Consider the following 23,738-nt stretch of genomic DNA (forward strand, 5'->3'; position numbering starts at 1 on the left):
AAGTTGAGCCCTACTAAAATATTATTGTAGGCAACACTAACTCGGCGGCCATTGCTAATTGCCCATCCGCTGGATGCCTGAATCCGCTTTCCGGAATCCAAACCATCGGTAGGATTTTATTTTTACAGACAATATAAGCTCGTTATTGACTCTTGAGCACTTCAGGCTCCGTGTAGTGAAACTCATGTGATTTCATTTTGATATTGTTGTGAGGAAAGACTACATAAGTGCTCGAAATAAGTAAAATCGTGGCCAATGTCAGCAGGCGTGTCAGATCAGGTATTTAGCGACGATATTTTCTCATTGAATTATTTACCACAAATTTTACAAATATACTTATGTATGTATATATCTTTTGTTTCATGTTACTCGTGTATAAAGCGGATGAAAGGCCAAGGGAATCAAGGTAAAGATAGTATCAGTATGACGTTGCATCTGTTTTCTCCGTAGGAGTCTCACACCGGTCGGCTTTGTGTCCGGTGCTCGTCATTGTGAGCACGTCATTGGCGTCGTAATTTTGAGCTTTCACCTTATTTATTTGCAACTATATTTCATTACAATAAACGATCATTCAGTATTTAAAAAAAAAGTAATTTTCTTCAACACTGAAAATTCAAATAATATTTTTATGTCACAATTTAACTACATAGTCATTTAATCTCTGTAAACCATTTTGTGGTCTTTATTAGCCTTTTTTTTAAATATTGAAACTTCAGTATTCAGTGCAATTATGGTAGCCTCTGAAATGCTGCATCTTTTTCCCTTAGAATGTTTTAAACACTTTACCATATTAGATAATTTAAAATTAGTATTCAAATTCTGGTTTATTACTATTGAAATTAAGGCCTAATCATAAGCTCTGTTGCTCATTAGAGATGACAACCATATCACTTTAATAAGCCCTTAAAAAAGTATTAAGTGTTAAAAACATTCTCTTTAAGATTAATCTTATATGTATAAACTCTGTTCTTGGTGGACTGATATCTCACTGACACCAAGCCAGGGGTCACCAAATGGCAGTCCAGATCCAGACCACCAACCTATTTTGTGCTGTATATTACATTTGCTTATTTAATAAACTCAAGTAGAAACAGACCATGATGGTCATTTAATTTTAAATACCAGACCCCTGAAGAAACTAATTGGAGACCCCTGCTATAAGCCAAAGCAAAAAAAAATGACACAGAATGTAGTAATGTAATATTAGTACATGCTTAGTAGCATATCCTTATTTTAGCTTAGTTCTTAAGTATATTAAGTGATGCTGGTTTTATCAACATTATCAACTATGTATTGCTGCTATATTATTGTTTGTTTGTTACATGGTTTGAATGTTACTTTCTATAGCTTAGCAGGCTAGGCTTTGGCTTGGACCCAAAATTCTAACTAGCGATGGTGGAGCATTTAGAGTTATTTGTTATACAAAGTAGTTGTTTACCTCTTGCAACTTAAAAGAGTCCTAAACAAGCAAATACCTACTAAAAAGAGCAAAATAGCTAGAAATTAGAAAAGTGACATATTCTTCATTGTTAGGCGTCTTCATCATAACCGATTATGGTTATGGCTGAAAAATAACTGAATATTTGGTTATTCAACTTTTATTAAATTAGGTATAAATCTAGTTCTACATGACGTAAAATCATAAGATACACAGTATTAATGAAACAAACCTTGCTTTGATTTTCTTTATTAATTTTAATGAGTTTTTTAAACTACAAATTTTAGGTTTACAATCAATAATGTAAATATCTATCACAACCAAATCAACATTAAAGCAAATGGAAGCCAGCAGCGAAGTTATTTGGTTTTGATGATGGTTCCGCCTTCCACACTCCGACTGACAGACTGACTTCATTTTTTATTTATTTATTAAAGCTTTATTTGTTCTACAGTCAGATTATTGTTATTTATTTTTATTTCTTTATCTTTGTTTTGGGGCTGACTGCAGATCCCATCTGCTGGGTGAAAGCCTGCTCACTTTTTCTCCACTCATCCCTGTCTTGGGCTTTTTGGAGACAGACTGACTTATGAACTTTATAATTATCATAGTTAATTTTTTTGTATCCGATATTTATATATATCATTTTAACTGTAATAATCTGTATTGTATTTGCTGAATAAATGTTTTTCTCAATTATCAAAATTACATTTATCAATTTAACATTCAAAAGTAACGTAGGATTCAATCAACAAAATATAAATTGGCCTTATAATTTACACAAATCACAAAATAACTTACACAAAACTCACTAATTATCCTTTGTTGTGGTACTCGTGGTGTTTAGTTATCTTGTAAATACACAAAATTTGCGCTTTTGATACTTTTATTAATCAGAATATTTGTGAAAAATGGCCCCAGAATTGACTGAAACTATTTTACTACACCATTATTCTTCAAATGAATGCAATGGTTATCATCGGCACCCAGAAACTTAATAATATTGAAACAGTTTCGACATTATAAGTTATTGCCAAAATATAATTCATAGAAAAAATAACGGAATTTGGTTATTACAAAATTGCAATAACCGGTTATGTGATTTGGCCAAAATAATCGGTTATGTGATTTGGCCAAAATAATCGATTTTAACCGAATATTTCGGTTTCGGTTATAACCGATTTGCATTCCCAACTTCAAAGGTGTATTGTTCAAAATTAAATATGTATTGTTCAAAATCATCACTGGAAAGTGAAACCTACTAGCTAATGTGAATTAACAACAATTTTTTTGTTTATAATTACTTTGTTCTCTTGTAGAAAAATAGCCATTATGCCTAATGTTAGATAAAGAGAGCCTTGTTGGGCAAGTCAGCTAATTAAAAACATAAAACACAAATTAGGCAAGCTAGTGTGGTTAGTCAGACTTTATTTTTGTTGTTGTGGGTCACATAAACTGATCAATAAGAAGGCATATATTGGTGGTTGAATTAATTCATGCATGACAATGTATTTAGAACTATATTGCCTGCTAGAACGGCTTTTAGTCTCTATACCATGTTATTACTTATAAATAATATTAAAGAATGTCCAAAGTAGTACATTTAGTTTGTATGTGGTCAAGGTGCAGTGAGGCTTGCCAAAATGTAATATAATAATAATGCTTTTGCGAATGTACGGTATGCACAGGTACAGGTTTTTGTTTCTAAATTTTTGTGTAGGGTAAAATAATTGCAAGAAATTTAATAGTCAATAGTCATATTTTTTGTACTTGTACTCATGTACAGTCGCCATCAGATATATCAGAGCGGCTGTGATGCTCACAAATATCCGAACATGCCTCTATTGTCAAGGCGTTAGAGTGCGCGTTCAGATATTTTCAGATATATCTGATGGCAGCTCTACTTATTGAAGTACAGGATATATGGGTAGGGAAACAAATTGTGAAATAAAGTTTATGCAATGCAACAGAAAATAAATGTATTATGTAAGAGTTACTGAATATTAACACATTCACTGCCGGGAACCCACCTGGTGGGCGCTCGTGAACTTTGTTCAGATGCCGGACAACCCGCTGGGCGGGTTGTTTTGTACGCAGCTATAGACCACCGGTTTCTGGGGTAGTGCGCCGCTTTTTGTCTGGCAGTGAATGTGTTTAAACAACAACCACAAACTGACCAAGTGGGTAGTGATCTGGCCTATGAAGCTGATGATCCTGGGTTCAAATCCCGGTAAGGGCATTTATTTGTGCGATGAACACAAATATTTGTTCTACGTATATATGTATGTATATCGTCGCTTAGTACCCATAGGGGTCATCCATTAATTACATATTTCTATTTCTAGGTTTTTTACCCCTCCCCCCACCATGTCACACTTGGTCACATTTGGCAAGCCCCTCCCCCCACCATGTCACACTTGGTCACATTTGGCAAGCCCCTCCCCCCACCATGTCACACTTGGTTACATTTAGCAAGCCCCTCCCCCCCTGGCGAGACGTCACATTTTTCGAATTAGGTATTATTAATATTTTATAAAAATATTTTTGATAAAAGAAATATTAGTAATTTTATAATACTAAACCGATTAGGAAAGAAAATTAAACGAATTTAAACGATTATCGTTCCAAAACCTCGTTTAACTTTACAACGAATTAAAATATTTAAAAATAATTTCGGTTACTGATGATGTTGAAGTGACGTCACAAAGTTTGTGACTCCTCCTCCCCCTTGTCACAACATGTCACATTTTCTTGATCCCCTCCCTCCCCCTGAACGTGTGATGTAATTAATGGATGACCCCATATTACAAACTTTGCTTAGTTTGGGGCTAGGTCGATCTTTTTAAGATTGTCCCCAAATATAAAAAAAATCTTCTTTTGAGGTAATATTCATTTAAAAATGATTGTAATTGTCTCTAAGTTGAAAAAATTGGACAGCAAAAGTTATTCAAACTTTTCATACAACAGATTGGTGCTAAGATTAAGTTTCTGCTAGTTGTCCTTCCATTATAATAAGTATTGTATTATTGGACACTATTTTGCTATCTTCATTGGAGATACACTATGGCGGCAAATGCCAAGTTCCCTTATTTTGCTAATGATCTTACTTTTAACATATTGGGCAAAAGCGATTTCTTAAAAATGTTTACTATTTCAAAATTACAAAAAAAAAACTTAATTGGTGATACAATTTTCTGAATGTATATTATGTATTGTCAAGGTACATTAAATATCGACACAGACAAAGGGCTACAATGTACACCCTACATTAAAGTACGGGCAAAAAATCCTGTGCTGCTATTGCATTGCTACAATACTTAATGCAAATCGTTTAACATTATAGTGACAAATGCACCGAAAGAGCAACAGTTAGAATCTGGCGGCGACGAGCTGGCGGAGGTGTCATGGCGCCATCAGCAACAACCGTCCTACGCACCACCCATCTCGTCAGCGGCCGACCACTACAGCGCGGCAGGTAGGTACATACTTTTGTGCAACTCCGTCTTTTTATCCTATTTGCATATCTCTTTAAGGGTGAGCATGTATACGCCCAACGCGCGGGTGAGCACCCGCAGTTGAGGTACGGAGCCGTTTACGATAAAAGCGCACATGAAGGGGATACTTGCACCGTTCCATAACTTGGCACTGGTCTGGTGGATGCTCACCCTAAGCCCCCAGTGATGAAGACGTAGCGTCACTGTTCCATGACATGCATTCAGAACCTAAGGTTAAGCTGGCGTCCACTCCATAAAAATCATTGATGGGTATAATCCAAAAATATTTGTTACCATTATCGGCGAAAGTGAAAGGTAGATTGGGATAGGGAGTGAATTTAATAAAACCGGACAAGTGCGTTCCGTACTTTTTGGTATGTGTTGTTATAACGGCAACAGAAATACATTATCACGGTTCATAAGATACAGCTTGGTGACCGACAGACAGACAGATGAACAGTGGAGTCTTAGTAATAGGATTCCGTTTTTACCCTTTGGGTACGGAACCTTAAAAAGTTGAAGCTACAATCCTCTTAAGATTAATATTGACGGACTGCTTTAACTACCCTTTTTAGTAGCGGCCTTTACGTTACGTCCTTTCATTGAAAAATCTGCAGCTTATCTGTAGCGTATATTTTTTAAACAAAGGGAAATCTGTGTAATATTACATTTGGTTGAAATAACAATAATTCAACAAAAAAATAATAGGCATTCAGTATACACATGACCACTAAGTGGCATATCGTTGCCCTCTTCCCTTAAATAGTAATTGCATAAAAAAAGTACATGTTCCAAAAGGAACTTACGTAAATAGGCGGATCCACAATTGCCTCATTGAATGTTCTCGCTAAGTTTCATGTTCATGTTATTACAGTATGTCATTTAAAAATGAGAACTTAACTTGGATTGTACGGGAAAGGCATACGGGCCTTTGTACACCGCGACTTTTTAACGCACCGTCGACACGCGATTTGAAAACGGCGCGTGCTGGGGGCCTACCGCGAAAACCGAAATTCGCAAATTGCGGGGATCTTTCTCTTTTACTCTCACTAAGACGTAATTAGAGTGACAGAGAAAAATGCCCGCAATGGCCGAACTTCGATTTTCGCGGTTATTATAGCCCTGTTTCGATTGCTGCGGTTTCCTAAAATCTTTACCAAAAAAACGCATTCGGCCAGCGATACTGTGATACAAACACGCGTGACAAGCGCGTTAGCGTCGCGTCTGTATAAATAAACAAATAAATAAATACACATACAAACGCGCCGTCAACGCGCGTCTGCATCGATATTGGTGTGCAAAGTTCTACAAGCAGCGTCTGAATTGCGTGCGAATCGCGTGTGTATCGGTACAGACGCACGTCGCGTTAAAAAAACGCGGTGTGCATAGTAATCCAGTAACTTCGTCGCCTGAAAGTAAAGGGTTCGTTTGCGTCAAATCCGGTAGTTCAGATTTTTTTCAGTTATCTATGATGTTTATGATTTTGGCCCGATGAATAATCCAAGATTGCGATCTCGAGCGACGAACGCAATTTGTCAAAAATCGTAAAAACCGCGAATTTATTTGTGTTTTGTTTAGATTTGGGCGATTATAACCCTAAAGGACTAGTTTTTGGTAGTACCTTATCAGGGCGTTTTAAAAATAGACTACATTTGCTACAATACGAGACTAGTATTGTCTCTGTAGATCTAATAATTTCCGAGATAACCCTTTCAAAACTTAAAAAAATGTTGTACTTGAATTCGTAGGCTAATTAATTGCGATGAGTATGCACTTTTGTCTCAGGCGATGCCCCTTGGCACGCACTGAAAGAAATGTTTGCATAACTGTAACAAAATTTTGGTTACTGTTTACACAAAAATTGGGACTTGCGAACTATGTGTTATATGTTACAAAACCGTGTTGGCTATCAGTGTTCAGGTATTTATTATACACTACAAAATAGTTTTGTAAATTTATGCAAAGTTTATTTTCTTATAACCGTAGTTTAGTTATTTAGTAAAGTTACAAAACCAGTTCGGCTATCTATTTTTTTCAGTGCGATTGTTCCTAAGGTCAAACAAAGCTGATTTGGCCCGATAGCCACGAGATCGTACCGTGCCTACCCCCCGAAGGGGGAAGGGTCGTTTCCCCAGGTTCAATCTATGCCATATTTCTTCCTGTTCTTAGCAACGAGGGCAACTTATATATCATTTTTATATAATTTAGGAACGAAAACATACTTTTAAAACGCGGTTTTCTCGATTTTTGACAAAGTTGCGTTCGACGCTCGAGGTCACAAATTATTATTCGGATTATTCATTCGGCCAACATCATAAATAAGTCTGCAAAAAACCAGAACTAGCGGATTTAACGCAAACGCTAACCCCCATATTCATAAACGTGTACTTAAGTTACGATGCCGCTAATCATCGTTTGTCCCTTTCCATCATACCAATACGTCGGAAAGGGACAAACGATTATTAGCGGCATCGTAACTTTAGTACACGTTTATGAATATAAGGGAGAAAATGTATAATGTTACTGTACAGGCCCTAAAGGAGAATGCGCGATAATTACTATTGCTCATACCAATCGTCTCCAAAAATTCGCCAACGTCCCAATGACCGATCTCATGCTTTCAATAAATGAATAGTTTACGATGCCCATTATAATAGGACTTTGTAGTAAAGTTGTTAAATTGGTTTTTAAACTAATAAATAATAATTTTATTCGTAAAAAGAAATATTAGATTCTCCAAACTACGCACTTACAGGATGGAAAGTTATGGTTGTTACAGGCAGCTCCTGGGTGTCTCAGTATCATTAGAACTTTATTAAGCTACTTGAATATTTGCTGCTTTTATTGACCTATTTAAATTTTCCACCCTGTACGTAAATATAGATTATGCAATCGACTAGAATCTCGGGTGGAGTGCTGAAATGACTTTTGTTATTTTCAGGTTATTATGGTACAACAGCTCTTCCTTATCAAGCTTTTGGAGTCGGGGATGGGACATGGTCTACCAATGGAACAGAACCGATGACTTTTCTTGGAGGATACAATCCTCACGATTCTTATGGAATGGATGGTAGCTAGTACCTATTCGATTTACATCATAAGTCACCACTTAATATACATTATCATTTAAGTGGCATGTTTCGAAACACCACTCTCATAATTGCCCCAATCAACAAGGTTTATTGCGTAAAAATAACATCTTGACTAAATAATAATATTAATAATATTCCTTAGTCTCAGCCTTTTCTACTTTGCAATGTAAAATTCAAACATAGGAACAATATTCTATTTACCTGTTCTACCTCAAATAGTGGCCTAATTTTGCGTGGATTAGTTAGTATTTTTAACCTATGGAACGCCAAAGTCTGTTAATCCTGCACATTGTAGACGTAATGCCGGGTTAGTATATGCTGTATCGTCAGCGTCGCATTACTTAATTAACGCTTGGCGTTCAAAAGGTTAGTTAACTTTATCTACACATTTTACGGATATTTGTGTACAATTTCAGGCGTGTTTGGGCCCTCAACAACGCCATTCTCCACGGCTGCGTTCGGACAGCCCGCTTCCTCATTTAACTACTTTCATGGTAATGGTGATTACTCAACTTGGGGCCAAATAGGGCGTGCTAAACAATATGACGACTACTACAGAGCGGACGGTATTTACGTGCCAGACGGTGTCAAGGCGGTGGAGACGGGCGTGCAGACGCTGTCGCTCGGCGAGCACAAGGCGGACAAGGAGCGCGGAGTCGAGCTCAAGGACGCGTCTGGAGGATCGCAACCCAAAAAGATGACATGGGCTTCAATCGCTAGCCAACCGGCTAAGCCTGCCCCGACTTCCCAGACCACGGGCCTCAAGAAAAAGGGCCCCGGTATGCCTCCACCGCCGATCGTACCCGGCAAACACAACATGGATATCGGAACCTGGGATGCGGGCAAAACCGCCTCGGTCGTGACGGCACCACCACCGCCGCCGCAGCAGGCGCCGGCTGGTCCTCCATCGATGCCGGTTCCAGTGCCTGCGGTGCCCGCGGTCGCGGCTGCCCCGTCGTCGGCGCCCGCTCCTGTACCGGCCGCGGCGCCACTGCAGCGAGGCCCGCCACCCCAGCACCAGCCGCCGGCGGCGTGGACACAGGCACCCCGCGGCCCACCACCGCCGCAGCACCAGGCGAGGCCTGCGATGTCTGTGCCTCCGGCCGCGCCTCCCGCTGCGCCTCAGACTGCGGTGATCCCGCATCCGGTGCTTGATGAGTTAAAGGTCAAGAATGACTACAATCCGAAGGAATTCGATCTGAGCGCACCTCAAGCCAGGTTTTTCGTAATTAAATCTTATTCGGAAGACGATATTCATCGCAGTATCAAATATGAGATATGGTGTAGTACGGAGCATGGCAACAAGCGCCTGGATTCTGCGTTCCGGGAGCGCGAACGGGAGGGTGGTTCAGTGTACTTGTTTTTCTCGGTGAATGGTAGCGGTCATTTTTGTGGCATGGCGCGCATGATAAGCGCAGTCGACTATAATTCCAATTCTAACGTGTGGTCTCAAGACAAGTGGAAGGGGCAGTTTCGTGTCAGGTGGGTCTATGTTAAAGACGTTCCAAACGTGCAACTTCGTCATATCAAATTAGAAAATAATGAGAACAAGCCCGTGACGAACTCTCGCGACACCCAAGAGGTGCCTCACGCGAAAGGCTTGCAAGTACTGAGAATAATGCATAGCTATTGCCATTCGACGTCTATTTTTGATGATTTTATTCACTATGAAAGACGCCAAGAAGAAGAAGATTCTCGAAAGGTACCGATCCATCATAATAACCAAGAGAATACGCGCGATGAGCAAGAGGTGAACCGTGGGTTCCGCAACTACCGCGAGTACGGCAGAGACGGTCGCGATCCTCGCGACGGACGTGACGGCCGAGAGATTCGCGACCAAAGAGAAATGCGCGACCATCGCGATCAGCGCGATCATCGTGAGCAACGCGATCCTCGCGATCATCGCGACACGCGGGACCACCGCGATCATCGAGATCAACGCGATCACCGGGATCATCGCGATCACCGTGATCATCGCGATCACCGCGATCATCGCGAACCGAGGGATGACCGCGATGGACGAGACACTCGTGATCACGGTTTTCGTGACCGTGACGCGAATAATTACAGACCTCATCACAAGGTAAGTTATAATGCACATATTCATTAATTGTACTCCCATGTTATAGTCATTAATTATAATGCGCGGTTAAGAGGCTGTTAATACCGAAAGAACGTCGCGTCGGCGCACACTGTCTATTTGTATCGGAGTAAATAAGATAGAACTGTCACTGTTATTAGGCCTTAAAAGGGAATAAGTTAGAAGATAAGAAAACGTTAGAAGTTTAGGTATAAATATTTTGAAATTGTCATTTTAATTGCAGGCCTTAAAGTAAAAAAATAAAAACTGTTAATTGGTGACATTAAGAACAATCTTTGCAATTATTTTCTATCGGGCCGATTTGTCCAATCATGTATCATCTACGGCCACAGTCTTTGAAATGTGATTTGTATATATTTTTTTCTTTACTAAAAGATTTTTATTTTTATTTAAAAACTGCTTAAGTAACATCAATCTCAACGAAATTGGGTGTTCACAGCCTCTTAACTCTTTAGTCCGTAGTGGCAACATACAAGTTGCTATCATACTTAAAACAAAAAAGCATCTCTACTACTATAACAATTACGGTTCGAAATCGAATGACTAGAAAGGCATGTCAAATGGTTAAAGGCCTATAAGCTAAGTTATATGTATCTTCTCCGGTTGACTTAGCAACTGGCAATCGAATTCCTATGAAAATATGATATTTACTGTAGCACCTGCCAGGTCCAGTCAGCATCAAAAGTAGCGGATCAAACAACGCTTCAAAAGTATCTACCATTCTTTAACCGCTTAACAAAAAGTGATGGTTCTATATGTAGAACAATTAAGTTTGCAAAAGTGAACGTGAATTTTAGAGATTTATCTATATTTGGAAATGTTATCCGGAATATCAGATACTTTTGGCGCGTTGTTTCATCCAATAATATTGATGCTGACTGTACTTAGCTTGTATGAACTCTATTTATTGTCTCCATCTGCTTATTTGACATGAGATTCGTCTTTACTGACTTTGTGTCAATTAGGAACACACAAAACGTATTTTACCGAGAAAGGTATAAGCAGTGTTGGCCGATCGTTAATTAGAATTTTTCATTCACCATTACAAATTGAACCGTAAATTGTAACCGTCCGTGTAACCTACACTGGGTATAGGTACAATACATTATTTTGTATTGCATACCACGCTCAGTGTAAATAAATACATACCTGTATTTACAGTACAGATACAGTAACACAAACAAGAAAATAAATCTGGATAGAGTTAAATAACAGTCAGTATTATCGCTAAAGAGCATCTCTTTCAGATAACCTTTGGGTACTTTGGGCTTCCAATACCGGGATCCCGTTTTTTTATAAGCATTTTTCAATACCGGTATTCTTAACGCAATACCGGGATCAATGCAAGTGGGAAAAGTGTGTCATTATTTACGAGTCCCGAGATAAAAGACACGAGAAAAGTAAACGTTACTTTCAAACGGTTTAGGCCCATGACTAAAGATTCCCAATCCTACAGATTCTCTAATCTACGGATTCCCAATTTAACAGATAACCAATACGTTACGTTTCATATTGTTACGATTTTTCCCTTGAACTTGAATGATATGTTGTTAATTTACTACTATAACTATGATCTGCGTTTTCCGATCATTTACAATAACTCATTTCATATAAAAAACACTCACAGTTGCAATTTAAGATTAATTATTTTGTTACACTACAGTGTAAGTAGCACAATCGGATTAGGACCAACCTCAAAATCTCGGGAACAGTCATGAAATTTGGTATGTGTATAAATTAAAGGCCCTTTTTTCATGCCCACACCATTCGACATTTGGGGACCTCGAGGAATCGCAGCTTACTTCTTCCTCGCGTTGTCCCGGCATTTTTTGCCACAGCTCATAGGAGCCTGGGGTCCGCTTGACAACTAATCTCGAGGAATCGCAGCCATCTTGGAAAATGTGTACCATCCAGGAGAAGTTGTAGAAAATACTTGCTGAATCTAAGTTTAACGCATATACACTTCCGGGGGACATTCTCTTAATAGGAAACTCGGAGGAATATGAATTCCACTTTTAACTATACATTTGTACGTGATCTACGCCAATATTAACATTTTATTCGACTGCGACTTAACCAGAAAGTAGGGTTATGGGTGTAAGTACTGATGATTCAGTACATCCCGTAGCTTAGGATACTGGACGGTATTTTTAAAATGATGTATCGGTAGATTCCTCTTACCCTTCACAACTTGTTTACCCTTGTTTTATTAGAGAAAAACTAAACCAACCGCCTAGAAAGGACTCCGTATATTAAATCATTTTTTTTTCTTTTAGCGCCTAAACTATTAAGCAGATTTCAATAAAATAGACAACAAGAGATCCATATTAGTAAGACGAGTGCTATGCAATACAAAGTTACTAAAATTAACGGAGGAAAAAAGTTTAGGGTTAAATAATGTGATTGCAAAAACAGATTTTAGGTCTTAAATGGGGTTGAAACAATAGTGACATTAATCAAATTTCACAACTACAATTTCTGGGATCCCTGTTTGCGTGTCTTAAAAAGGGGTACCTATATAAATTATATACATACCAAATTTCATGACTGTTCCAGAGATTTCGAGGTTGGTCCTAATCCGATCGTGCTAAATTAGTAAGGTCCGACCGAGATCTCGGTCTCGGTCTCGGTCTCGGCATTCTCGGCCAAAAATCGAGCCGAGATCTCGGTCTCGGTTCTCGGCCAAAATTGGCCGAGATTCCTGCCGAGACCGAGACTACGCAATGAACTAAACAAGCCATTGGTGATTTTGAATTTACCGCGTACGAGCGTCCGTTTCTAAGCCACCCGTTAGTTGCATCGCCCGGTAGGTGTTTTTGGTGATTGTGATTGGTTTCGTACTTACCTACATTTTAGGCCAATTACTTATCAAATACTACCTGTTGGGATCGGACAGGCGCGGTTGCAAGTAATGACTTGTTCATTTGGTTCTTTTCGTTTTGTGGTTGTTGTTATTGCGGAAGAGTTAATAAATAACTGTATATTGTTATCGAGATGTAACTTAAATTAACTTGATGTGAGTGGAAGATGACACTGGATATTTTGATACTTAATATATTTGTGTTTACGGGGAAAAGCATAGCAGTAGGTGAGTACAATACGATACCGGAGGTGGATTACTGTTGTGGAAAATTAGACATAATTTCGTGCGAACTTTGCGGATGCTACTCAATACAATTTTGACGAAACTCGCGGTGTGGTTGTTGTTGGTTCATAGGTTGATTTTCATTTGATGTGGCTTATGTGGCCAGCGAACAACTTTTTAGTAAGGCTGGTCAGTTAAACGACGAGAGTCGTCACTAACGTACCGTAACGCTGAAAAATTACCTTTTTTGGGTTATAATAGAGAACTGTTTCATTTTCGTACATCATTGTTATTGTACCTCTTTTTGTGCATATCCGTACTGACAAACCCGGCCAGGTGCGTATCGGACCACGCATAATGGAGGGTTCCCTACTTTCATACAATACAAAAAGCCGTACAAGCAAAAGAGCGTATGTTGGTGGCACTTTCGTCGCGTTGTTTTAATCAGAAGATCAGATGATTAAGCTTTTAATATTTAAATATTTTCCGATTTGTTGCTCTCCCGGTTCAAAAGTTAGAGGGGAGGGGACACCCTATTATTGGCTTTCGGAGTGATTATTTCCAAAATATTTAATCAAAAAAGGTTTTTAGCAATGTTGTTATTTTTAAAGACCTATCTAATGATGTGCCACATGTTACTTTTATTTGAATTTTTACTTTTAGTTGCATGTATGGAGTGCCCCCTTGATTTTTTTTCTAAAGTACTAAGTAGCGATTCACATAATACACCTACGTTCCAAATTCGTAATAAAATATATCGTATAGTTTTCGAGTAAAATGACATACGGACAAACAGACGGACGTGACGAAACTATAAGGGTTTCGTTTCTACGGAAGCCCAAAAATACTATTCATTTGCGCTAAGAACTGATTATGATAACTTTTTTCTGATAAATCGTCGAATTTCGACTATTAAAACATTTTTATTGCAAAATTCGTGTTTTTTCTTCTATTTTATAAATTCTCGGTCTCGGTCTCGGTCTCGGCCGAGAATGCCATTAAATCTCGGTCTCGGTCTCGTTCTCGGCCGAAACGCAAAAAGCGTTCTCGGTCGGACCTTATAAATTAGCGGGCCCGGTTTTTTCTTTTTAATTTTTCGTTTTTTTTTGTTTACGACAGTCAATGTGGCAATGGCAGTTTTATTCACCCAAATGTACCTGATAAATGTCTAATGGTGTAATAAAAGCATATAAAATTTTGAACATGCAAACTCTGTGGTGTGGAAGTATGGATTGCGGTCAGAAAAAAAAATAGGAAAGTCAAATACCAACTTTGCGAACGCTAAACAGCTACGTAAATAACCACTTTTTGACCAACTGTATTAAAAAAGATTACCAACCTGGAGTGTAAAATGAAATTATTGTAGATTGATTGTTTATTGCCCCTTAAAGCTATTAGGACATTAAAACGTCAAACTTATATGAAATTATGAAGTTTAGTTGACACTTGCACCGTCTGGGCTATCAAAATCGATGCCAACTTATCTTGGTCTGACTCTATCTGGTGTTATATACAGTAAGCATTTAATTAGTCTGTGTTATATACAGTAAGCATTACCCTTTTTAATAAAATTTTAAATTTTAACACTATTTTTATTCAATAACGGGATTCCGGTATTGATGAAGACAGTTTATGTATTAATACCAGTATTGTGAAAAGTCCGGTGTTTGGAATCCCTAGCGGAGATATTTTAGAGGTATGAAGAAAAAAGTTCCTTGTTTAATATAAGTTTATGAAAAAATATAATTTTTCTCAAACTTGTTATGAAATGTTGACATGACTTACTTCAAGTTAGGTCCGGAAATACTACATATGAGGTGCGATCAGTGATGTAAAGGAATGTCATACAGCCTTACACACCTAGGCCTGTAAGGCAACCTTCTTTTGTTTTTAAGAGGAATTCCTAGTTGTGATTTTTCCATACAAACGCTCTCGACTGTTTCCTCCCTGGATTTTTAACCTAGAGCAATGATTTTTTCAAATAAGATCAAAATCATCAATATCTGTGCCGCTATGTTTTGCTTTTTTGGATTATTTTATTTTGAAGAAACTTACAGCGCCTCGAAAATCGCAAAAAACGGCTCAATTGAATTGGCTGTAAAAAAAGGCACAGTATACAAATATTACAACAAATATCCAAAAAATCAAAACATAGCGGCATAGATTATTTCTTCCTTTTGCAATTTCCAAAATTTCATAATGATTAGTTCCGTTTTGGAGGAGGAAACAGTCGAGAGCGAAACCTCGATTTTTGAGTTTTTTGCGAGTGAATTTCGGTCCGAGCTGCAGTTGTCCTTATCGCACGAATTGGAGGCGGAGACAGTTTCTGAATATACGTACACAGAAGGAATAGTGATGGGCATAACATCCTTATTAGGGATTGCAGTACCGGTACTGTTTTAAAGAACCGGGATTTCCCGGTATTTTCGGAACTGGTCTAATTATTTCATTATTTTAAATAAAACGACAGCATTTTGCGATTTGACCACCTTTCGTATTATAATTTAATAATCACATTTTCTTTTACTACGTAGTAGGCAATTTTTTTTTTGAAATTTAGTATTTTACATTGCTCACACTTGCGCGTCACAAGTAAGAGATAACTACTTTGATGTTTGCCACTAGATAGCAAATTTAATAAAATTACATTGACGAGGGGATTTATATATAAGTATCGCAGTCGTATTGTATAATCCGCCGTATTACATTACGGCTAGCCGATATCAAAATAAGGGCCATTTGCGAAATGCGGCGGTTCAACGATTAAGGTATGTTGGGTAAATACCGGATGCGGGTGAAGAACGTAGGACATTCATTTCTCCCTAATTTGCCAGTGTCCCCGCGTCGCTCAGGGAGTCGGGCTAGTGCTATGCGCAATCATAGAGAGCAAGGTAAATTTCACGAATTCTTCCTTCTATCAGATCTTCGCCCTGTAATTTATTTTGCGTATTGTGATGAAACTGTGTTTGTTTTTGTAATTGTGTTAACAGACCTAGCACTGCTGTAGACCGATATCCGATCTTTACCTATTTAAAAAACAGCAGTGATTGTCAAACTTTATTTTTTCTTCAATTTACCTACTGACCTACTTAATTATCACATTTATTGTTTTCTTGATCACACTTTCGTACCATTATTTTTATCCAGTACCACTACCAGCGCGACGGTTACTGACAATGTAATTTTTCTCATTTCCGCAACCCAAAGGTTGCCTGGAAGAGATAGCTTTTTAGCGATAAGACCGCATGTTTTCTTTTGTATTGTTTTCTTTTATTGAGGTGTGCAATAAAGAGTATTTATATTGTATAGGGATGATGATATATGTTGAATTTTATAACAAAATCGAGTAAAATAGATAGCAAATGAGCAATTTTTCGCAATAAAGTACCTACACATACGGATGCATATATAAATGTGCACGCATACATACATTGCTAGTTTAGGATACAAAATAGAGATAGGGCTTCGAAATTAGTTTCCTTAAAATGCCTCAAGAGGGCTCTCTTTTCCAATATATTTACTTTACTCTTTACATACGATCGTTACATTTTATCAAAAAAAAAAAGAATGTATATCAACTATAGATATAATAAATATACATAATTGCAAAATATAACCAACAAAATCACAATTTTACTTATTTGCCATACTTCAAGATGTCTGATGCTCTCAGTGATCTTGACCTTTTTAAAGAACTACTTAGTCTTTTTGATTTCTAAGTTTGATTCTTATTTTTTTGGCGATCTTCATTAAAAATGACTGGGCACGATTATTTTTTATTTTGATTTTTGTCCCTCCTACTTAAGTACTTAATATCTTCCAGTACATTCCATTCAATAAACAATCCATTTACACTTTCACTAAACCTGTACAGTTCACGAGATCTTAAATTGTCAAAACTTCGAAACCTAGCTATTATTTTAGTGGTTTTTCTTATATTATTACTTCGGGTAAACCTTACAATAAGAGGTTTCTTAGCACATTGTTTACTTATCGAATTGCCTTATGACATAGGTATCAAAATTTGAGAGCCACAATTTTACCAATTTTTGCATCAGGGTTAAGATCGGATACAAAAGGGTACACACCGGACCTATTTCTTTGTGATACCTTATTCTCTTTCCATTAGAAACAACTTTTTTTCACCATCCGATGTTCTCCCTTGATGGCAAAACACTCGTTACCCTAGAAAAAAGTATGTCTCATCTTTACACAGGTACAAAACTAAAACCGTTCTATATTGAAGATTACCAAAATTCTGGCCGAATCTACGGTTATTATTTAACGATTCGCTCCGTACTTCAAGAATCTGTCGTGTGCTGAGATCTCGAAAAAACATTTTTTCACGAGTTCTCTCAATTGGTCCCAAAATTGTCCGGCATTATCCCAACATACTTTACCCAGATTGTCATTGCGATACGTTCTTCAATAAGGCGGCCCAAGTTTAGCCCCATCGGACTACAAGTTAAATAGATTGTAGTTTAACAATAGGTATATTTATACCTACTTACAAAATTTCACAACACACCATGATCACTCCCAACTTACTGATACGGATAGGTACAGTCAAGTGTAAAAATATGGGTGTACACATCTTACTCAAAAATATGTCCCATAGCATCTTATTCCAGTGTAATAAGAGCGTAGTACCATATTTATGAGACGATTCTTTCGATACATATTTTTGCACTTGACTGTACGACGACGACCGAAGCTGGGACATCATTCTTTTTTGCAGTTTTTATCTATATGGTAATTAATAGATACAATATAATATAAAAATGAAAAACAATATTATGTGATAACAACAAAAACAACTTGCGTCGGGCAGCGCAGAATAAATTCCGTCTGGCTCGCGGGCGATGTCGACGGAACGGCGCGGCGCGCAATGAGCGAGTGCACGAGTCTCGCGTCTGTGTGCGCGCACTCACACTTAGATAGCTCCGGGCGCTCCGGCTCCCGCCCACCGCAGCGCGACAGAAACATAGCTTCAAAAATTCGAGATTTGAAAAGTTGCTCAGCTAGGAATTGCTCTTAAACGTCAAATTATGGCACGTCTTGGCATTCAACCATAAATTTGACGACCGGTTTGGCCTAGTTGGTAGTGACAGTGACCCTGCCTACGAAGCTGATGGTCCCGGGTTCAAATCCTGGTAAGGGCATTTATTCGTGTGATGAGCATGGATATTTGTTCCTGAGTCATGGGTGTTTTCTATGTATTTAAGTATTTATAAATATTTATATATTATATATATCGTTGTCTAAGTACCCTCAATACAAGCCTTATTGAGCTTACTGTGGGACTTAGTCAATTTGTGTAATAATGTCGTATAATATTTATTTATATTTATTTATTATAAAATACCTATGAGCAAAATTCTGCTTATTTTTCCTTTTTTTTCTTTTTGTGTTTGTTAAATATTACTTCGGGGTTTCAAAGGGGAGCATAATTTCCATTATTATTGCGCTACGACGCACGGTTTAGGAGATACAGCCCCATAAAGTTTCTTTTTCTGTCATGCAGAAATCTTTATAGGGCTGTATCTCCTAAACCGTGCGTCTTAGCGTTAAAATAATCAAATTTTCGTTCCTCTTTTAATAACCTAAAGTAATAATAAACAACACAAAAAAGAAAAAGAAAAGAAAAAAAGCGTAATGGCGTGCGTCGTAGCACCAAAATATAATTACATTTTTGTTCACCTTCAATACCCCACGCACTGAATAACCTATCACATTAGGACAGGAAACAATCATCATCATCATCCTATTTTTTTTAACTTATTTCATTGCAAGTTTGAGAAAAGCACTATACAAATCTCGGCGAGAAACGGGGTTGCCAGCCGCGTATTCCTATCCGGCCTCGCTACACTCGGCCTATCTACTTGCCCTGCAACCCTTCGTTTCCCGTCCTCTATAGTAATGTACTATTAAATGAAAAGCGCGGCTTTATTACCGACTGTAATGTACGTGTAAAAGTAAGTATGTTTTATGTTTTCAGGAGCGCGACGGGTCCCGCGGCCGGGGACGCCCTCGCAACTGATTGTATGTGTTGTGCGAGGACACATTGAGGACGGGCTTCTCCCCATAGACAAGTAGTACTCGAGTTATTAATTGGTACCGCATTACACGCCAGGTTTATGTATCGTACGTGCATAAACAGGTATCGGGATTTTGTCCTACTAAGACGTGACCGATTGTTGCATCGCAACCGGAACAGTTATATGTAATATATTGTATCAATTGTTTTAATACTTTAAACAGTGCTTCACTAAGAAAAACTTTCAACAAATTCAAACGTGCTAAATAATATTTTGAACTGGAAGAACGTTTAATTAATGTAACGCCTAGTGAACAGAACATAAATACCAACTCGCCATGTTGCGGTCTCGCAAGATGTGGCGTGTAGTGAAAATGTGGACATTATTTCAAATTTGTGGACTGAATCAATGAGTAAATAAATATATATATATATATATTTATATGAAGAATTCTGTGGTGTGAGGAGTTGATCCTTTTAACAAGGGAGTGGTGGAGTTATCTGACCGTGGTGGTGTCTGAAGTGCAGTGACCAGGGCGGCCTTCAACGACTCGCGGCGGAGCGTTCACGTCTCTATTGCGATGTAAAAGGTCATTTTTATCGCTAAAGAGAATATAACAGTAAACAAGTGGACGTTTTGTATACGTTTTTTTAAATATAGATATCAAGGGCAGTTTTTTAAGAGTTCTCTCGTGGCATTGAGTTCATATCATCAATTTTATTTTTTTATTTTTATGTATTGAAGGTATTTTTATGAATTCACTGTTTGATGGACTAGCAATGGCTCATTTGATTATGCACCAAGTTTTATTTGCAAGACTGCAGTGATTGAGGCACTATTTTAACATTTGGATCGATTAGTTGGCGCCGCTGGACGCGGAGTCGTCCTCCTGCTCGGATATGTCCAAGCTACATGTATTGTTCAAGTGTATGACTAGCGAAACATACCTAGATGCAATTCGTTGATCTACAGATGAAATAATATAATTGATTCCAATAGAAATTTCTATAGTTGTAGCTAGGTATGGACTATTCTTTGTTGAATTTTTACATGTGTACATATGTATTTTAATGAAATAAAATTATAAATATTTACTATTTTAAGTGTAACTGAAGTGCGACGAGAGAAATTGACAACAGACCGAAGGATATATTAATTTTACCAATCATCTAATCATTGTATCACCCCACCTTATTTTTAAAGTGCCTTTTAAACATTTTTTAATTTAGATTTTCAATTTTGGTTTAACTAGGTATTTAGTGCTGACGGCATGATATTATATGTAATTCTATTTTAACAAGCTTTGTTTATATCTAATGATTTGCTGATGCATACTATTTTTTAGTTTTCATGCAGCCTAAGATAACCTTATGTATTTTAACCTTTTGAACGCTACGCGTATCGTACGCGGCGCGTAATCGTGAACCTTGTCGGTACGCATGAAGGTTGATATTGGGCTGTAGCCGCGCGCGTCATATGACATCTTTGGCGGTCAAAAGGTTAATGACGAATATTAACTCGATTGATTATGATTTGTAATCATATTATGTTTTATCCATATAAAATTCTCTTTAAAATTTATACTGAATAAAAGCCTGTCATAGAATGATTTGTATTATTCATCCACTTCCGGTACAACATACAGTACATTTTCTTTTGGCTACATGGGCTACATACATCCTTCACCAATAGAGTACTACGGGAGCTCAATGCGTATTTCGAGGCCCTTCAAGAGATGCACATCCGAAAAAGGCATAGAGAAGGCAGATTCGTTGGGACAAGTGCGTAGAACTTCGGGGGGATTACGTAGAGAAATAAAATAAATGCCTTTGCAACCATTTTTATTTTTTATATCTAACCAAGTTACTTCTCAAATAACCCTCGTACATCCTTCACCAATAGAGTAGTATCAAGCGCTTGGTTGTGCGGGAATCGCAGCGATGCGATCAATGGAATGCGTTTGCCGCGTCTGCGTCCCGAAAACACGTCATTGTTTTTAGGCAGCTAGCGCATTGTAATTTTTTCCTATGCTAAAACAACATAGGGCGACCTTATTTTATGCGTATAACCTATAGAAAAAAAGCTGCATGTCTACGCAATAAGAGCGAATAAGACGTCGCATCGGGCGTTGACATCCCATCAGGCAGAGGGCATGAAAATTGGCATCATGCATATAGCTTTAACGTTTATTCCTTTAAACGAGCAATTCTTGTAATTGGTCGGTTCCCTAGATCGATTATATGCTATATTTCTTCCTGCTCTTAGCAACTAGGACAAGTTATATATCATTTTCGTATAATTTTGGGACAAGTCATTCATTTTTGAAATGATTGTTACTTTACCTTTTCATACGAAACTGATTTTTACACATAAAATGATATATGTTTTTTTATTGTGACAATTTTGGCCCGTATAATCCCAGTTGCATTCAATAAAAAAATTGACAATTTGCCCATTTATTCCTTATTTTTAAAAGTATGACTTCAAAGTCGAATATTAAAAATTTTACCTACCTAATGTCTTTCCCATCACGGAACAATGGTGCTCCGGACCTTTGGGAGGCGTGAGCGGAGCCGAAGCCAACACGTAGAGGCCCTTTTGACACTTCAATGAAATATAAGGGTTACACCGAGCGGATGTTGCCGTTGCTCGTGGCATGGGACGCACGCAGAGGCAGCACCCGCCAGCGTGTAAGAACTATTTGAGAGTTGATGGAATCTAAAATGTACTGGGCTATTGGGTGAAAGCGATGGACTAAATACTGGGCTATGGGATAAAAAACCGGACGCCTGCCTAACGGTATTCAATTTTATTTCCGGCAGACGGTGACTCGCCCCCACAAGATGGGCCCCCACAAAAAGCGACATCTAGGATGGCTCAAGGGCAACACCGGTGTGAGCGGCTCAGGGGTGTTGGGAGGTGTACGCCGCTTTCTATCCAGTGGATGCGAGCAGCCACTGTGCCAACTCGCGTCTTACGCAATTTTTCATTTCCACCCCTGGAGCTTATAGCTCGAACGACTCCACTCTGGCCGGCCGGCTAAGGCAAGCCAGAGGCAGATAATCCTGTCCCACCCTCCTTGCGGGTAACAGAACTCCCCAGGAGCACTCGGGTAGCGACCTCACCGCTACTCCCCAACAGCTCGCCACAAGCTGCCCTGCGTTGACGTTGACTGATTGCACTGGTACAACCAGCGGGCGATGCGATACCTAATGTCATTATATTATTATACCGTGAAAATTTACAACATTGCCCACCCACATTTTTATACTTTTTCTCAACTTTAGTATTATCAACTGTATTGTTGTCATGAGTCCTATAGAATATAATCTAGATTAGTTATGGCAAAGTTGTATCGTATTATAAGTCATTTAATACGATACAACTTCAATATTTCACTTACAAATATTTGTGGGCAAAGTCGTAAATACAAATTGTGATTCCTTCTTACAAAATCTAAGAGGAGGTGGGCGCCGCGCCGGTAAACCTGCGACGTCGCCGCCGGCTGCTAGAAAAATTCGCGCCGAGCGAGCTTAGTCAAATGTGTACTGTGCGTGAAGAACTTTCAGCAAAATGTCGTTTAAAGTTAATCAGTTTTCAATAGTAGAACTGCATAATTAGAAAAATAGGCCTAGTTTAGCATGGACGCATTTCGGCAAATTAATTTTGCACCACGAAAACCAGCGAATATTCGTCGACCAAGTACGAGTATAATCAATACAAGGTTTTACAGACTGCCAATCTGCAGATTGTGATTTATTATTTGGAATGTAAGTATCTAGAACGCGCGAACGGTTCAACGGTTAACAACTGTTTGATAGATTTTTTTTTGTTGGCATCTCTTTTGGGTCCCAGATTTTCAGGGTTAACTGAAATCGATTCGTTTTTAGATGAAGAGTTAAACACAACCCATGCGGCTTTTCTAGTGCACTTCATTAAGGAGCATGTTAAATGTTGCGATTTGTCATGCCCAGACAGAAGTTTTGGTGGCAGAATAAGGTGAGAGTCAGAATGGCGGGTGTACCTAAATTAAATTAAATGAAAACCATACCATATTTTTGTACCTAATTTGTACTATTTAGTACCTCCTTTAAAAAAAATTGTACCTCACGGTACTTAAAGTTATCACCAAAAAACAGGTCACCCGCCATCCTGACAGTCAGAATGGCGGGTGTACTTTATTACGCTATGTTCCCGTGGTTATTGATAAATTCTACAACGTGTCCCAAAACTCAACGATAAGCCGGCACCAGAGGATGGAGCTGCTTATGATTAGTCGAGAAAAAATAAGGAAAAAAATATATCTCAATTATTTTAGAAATTACAGAAAAAAAATGAAATTCATTGAAAATCGACATCCCTAATGGTATTTTTAACGACCATGTCTACAAATATTCAAATATTACTGTTTTTTATTTTGTTTTGGAAACTTCAGTAGCCCTGCTATCTAACACAGTTCTTAAAAATACCAAAATACATGTAGTTTTTAC

The 23,738-nt window shown here is 38.2% G+C and overlaps 1 protein-coding gene across 3 annotated transcripts; it reads left to right on the forward strand.

The window, feature by feature from the left end:
- Positions 1-39: 39 nt before the first annotated feature.
- On the forward strand, positions 40-20,854 carry LOC133519608 (YTH domain-containing family protein 3). 3 transcript variants are annotated; one of them, XM_061853650.1, is made up of 6 exons: positions 40-279; positions 382-406; positions 4,782-4,913; positions 7,874-8,002; positions 8,441-10,107; positions 19,209-20,854. In XM_061853650.1, exons 1-6 carry the CDS (start codon positions 256-258, stop codon positions 19,248-19,250), a joined length of 2,019 nt encoding a protein of 672 aa, XP_061709634.1. In that variant the 5' UTR covers positions 40-255; the 3' UTR covers positions 19,251-20,854. The 3 variants fall into 3 exon arrangements, with proteins under 3 accessions (XP_061709634.1, XP_061709628.1, XP_061709639.1); XM_061853644.1 differs by having other exon boundaries at positions 41-279; positions 7,874-8,005; XM_061853655.1 differs by lacking the exon at positions 7,874-8,002 and having other exon boundaries at positions 41-279.
- Positions 20,855-23,738: the final 2,884 nt, after the last annotated feature.

The sequence above is a fragment of the Cydia pomonella genome, chromosome 1, assembly GCF_033807575.1.
Source record: "Cydia pomonella isolate Wapato2018A chromosome 1, ilCydPomo1, whole genome shotgun sequence".
NCBI lineage: Eukaryota > Metazoa > Arthropoda > Insecta > Lepidoptera > Tortricidae > Cydia > Cydia pomonella.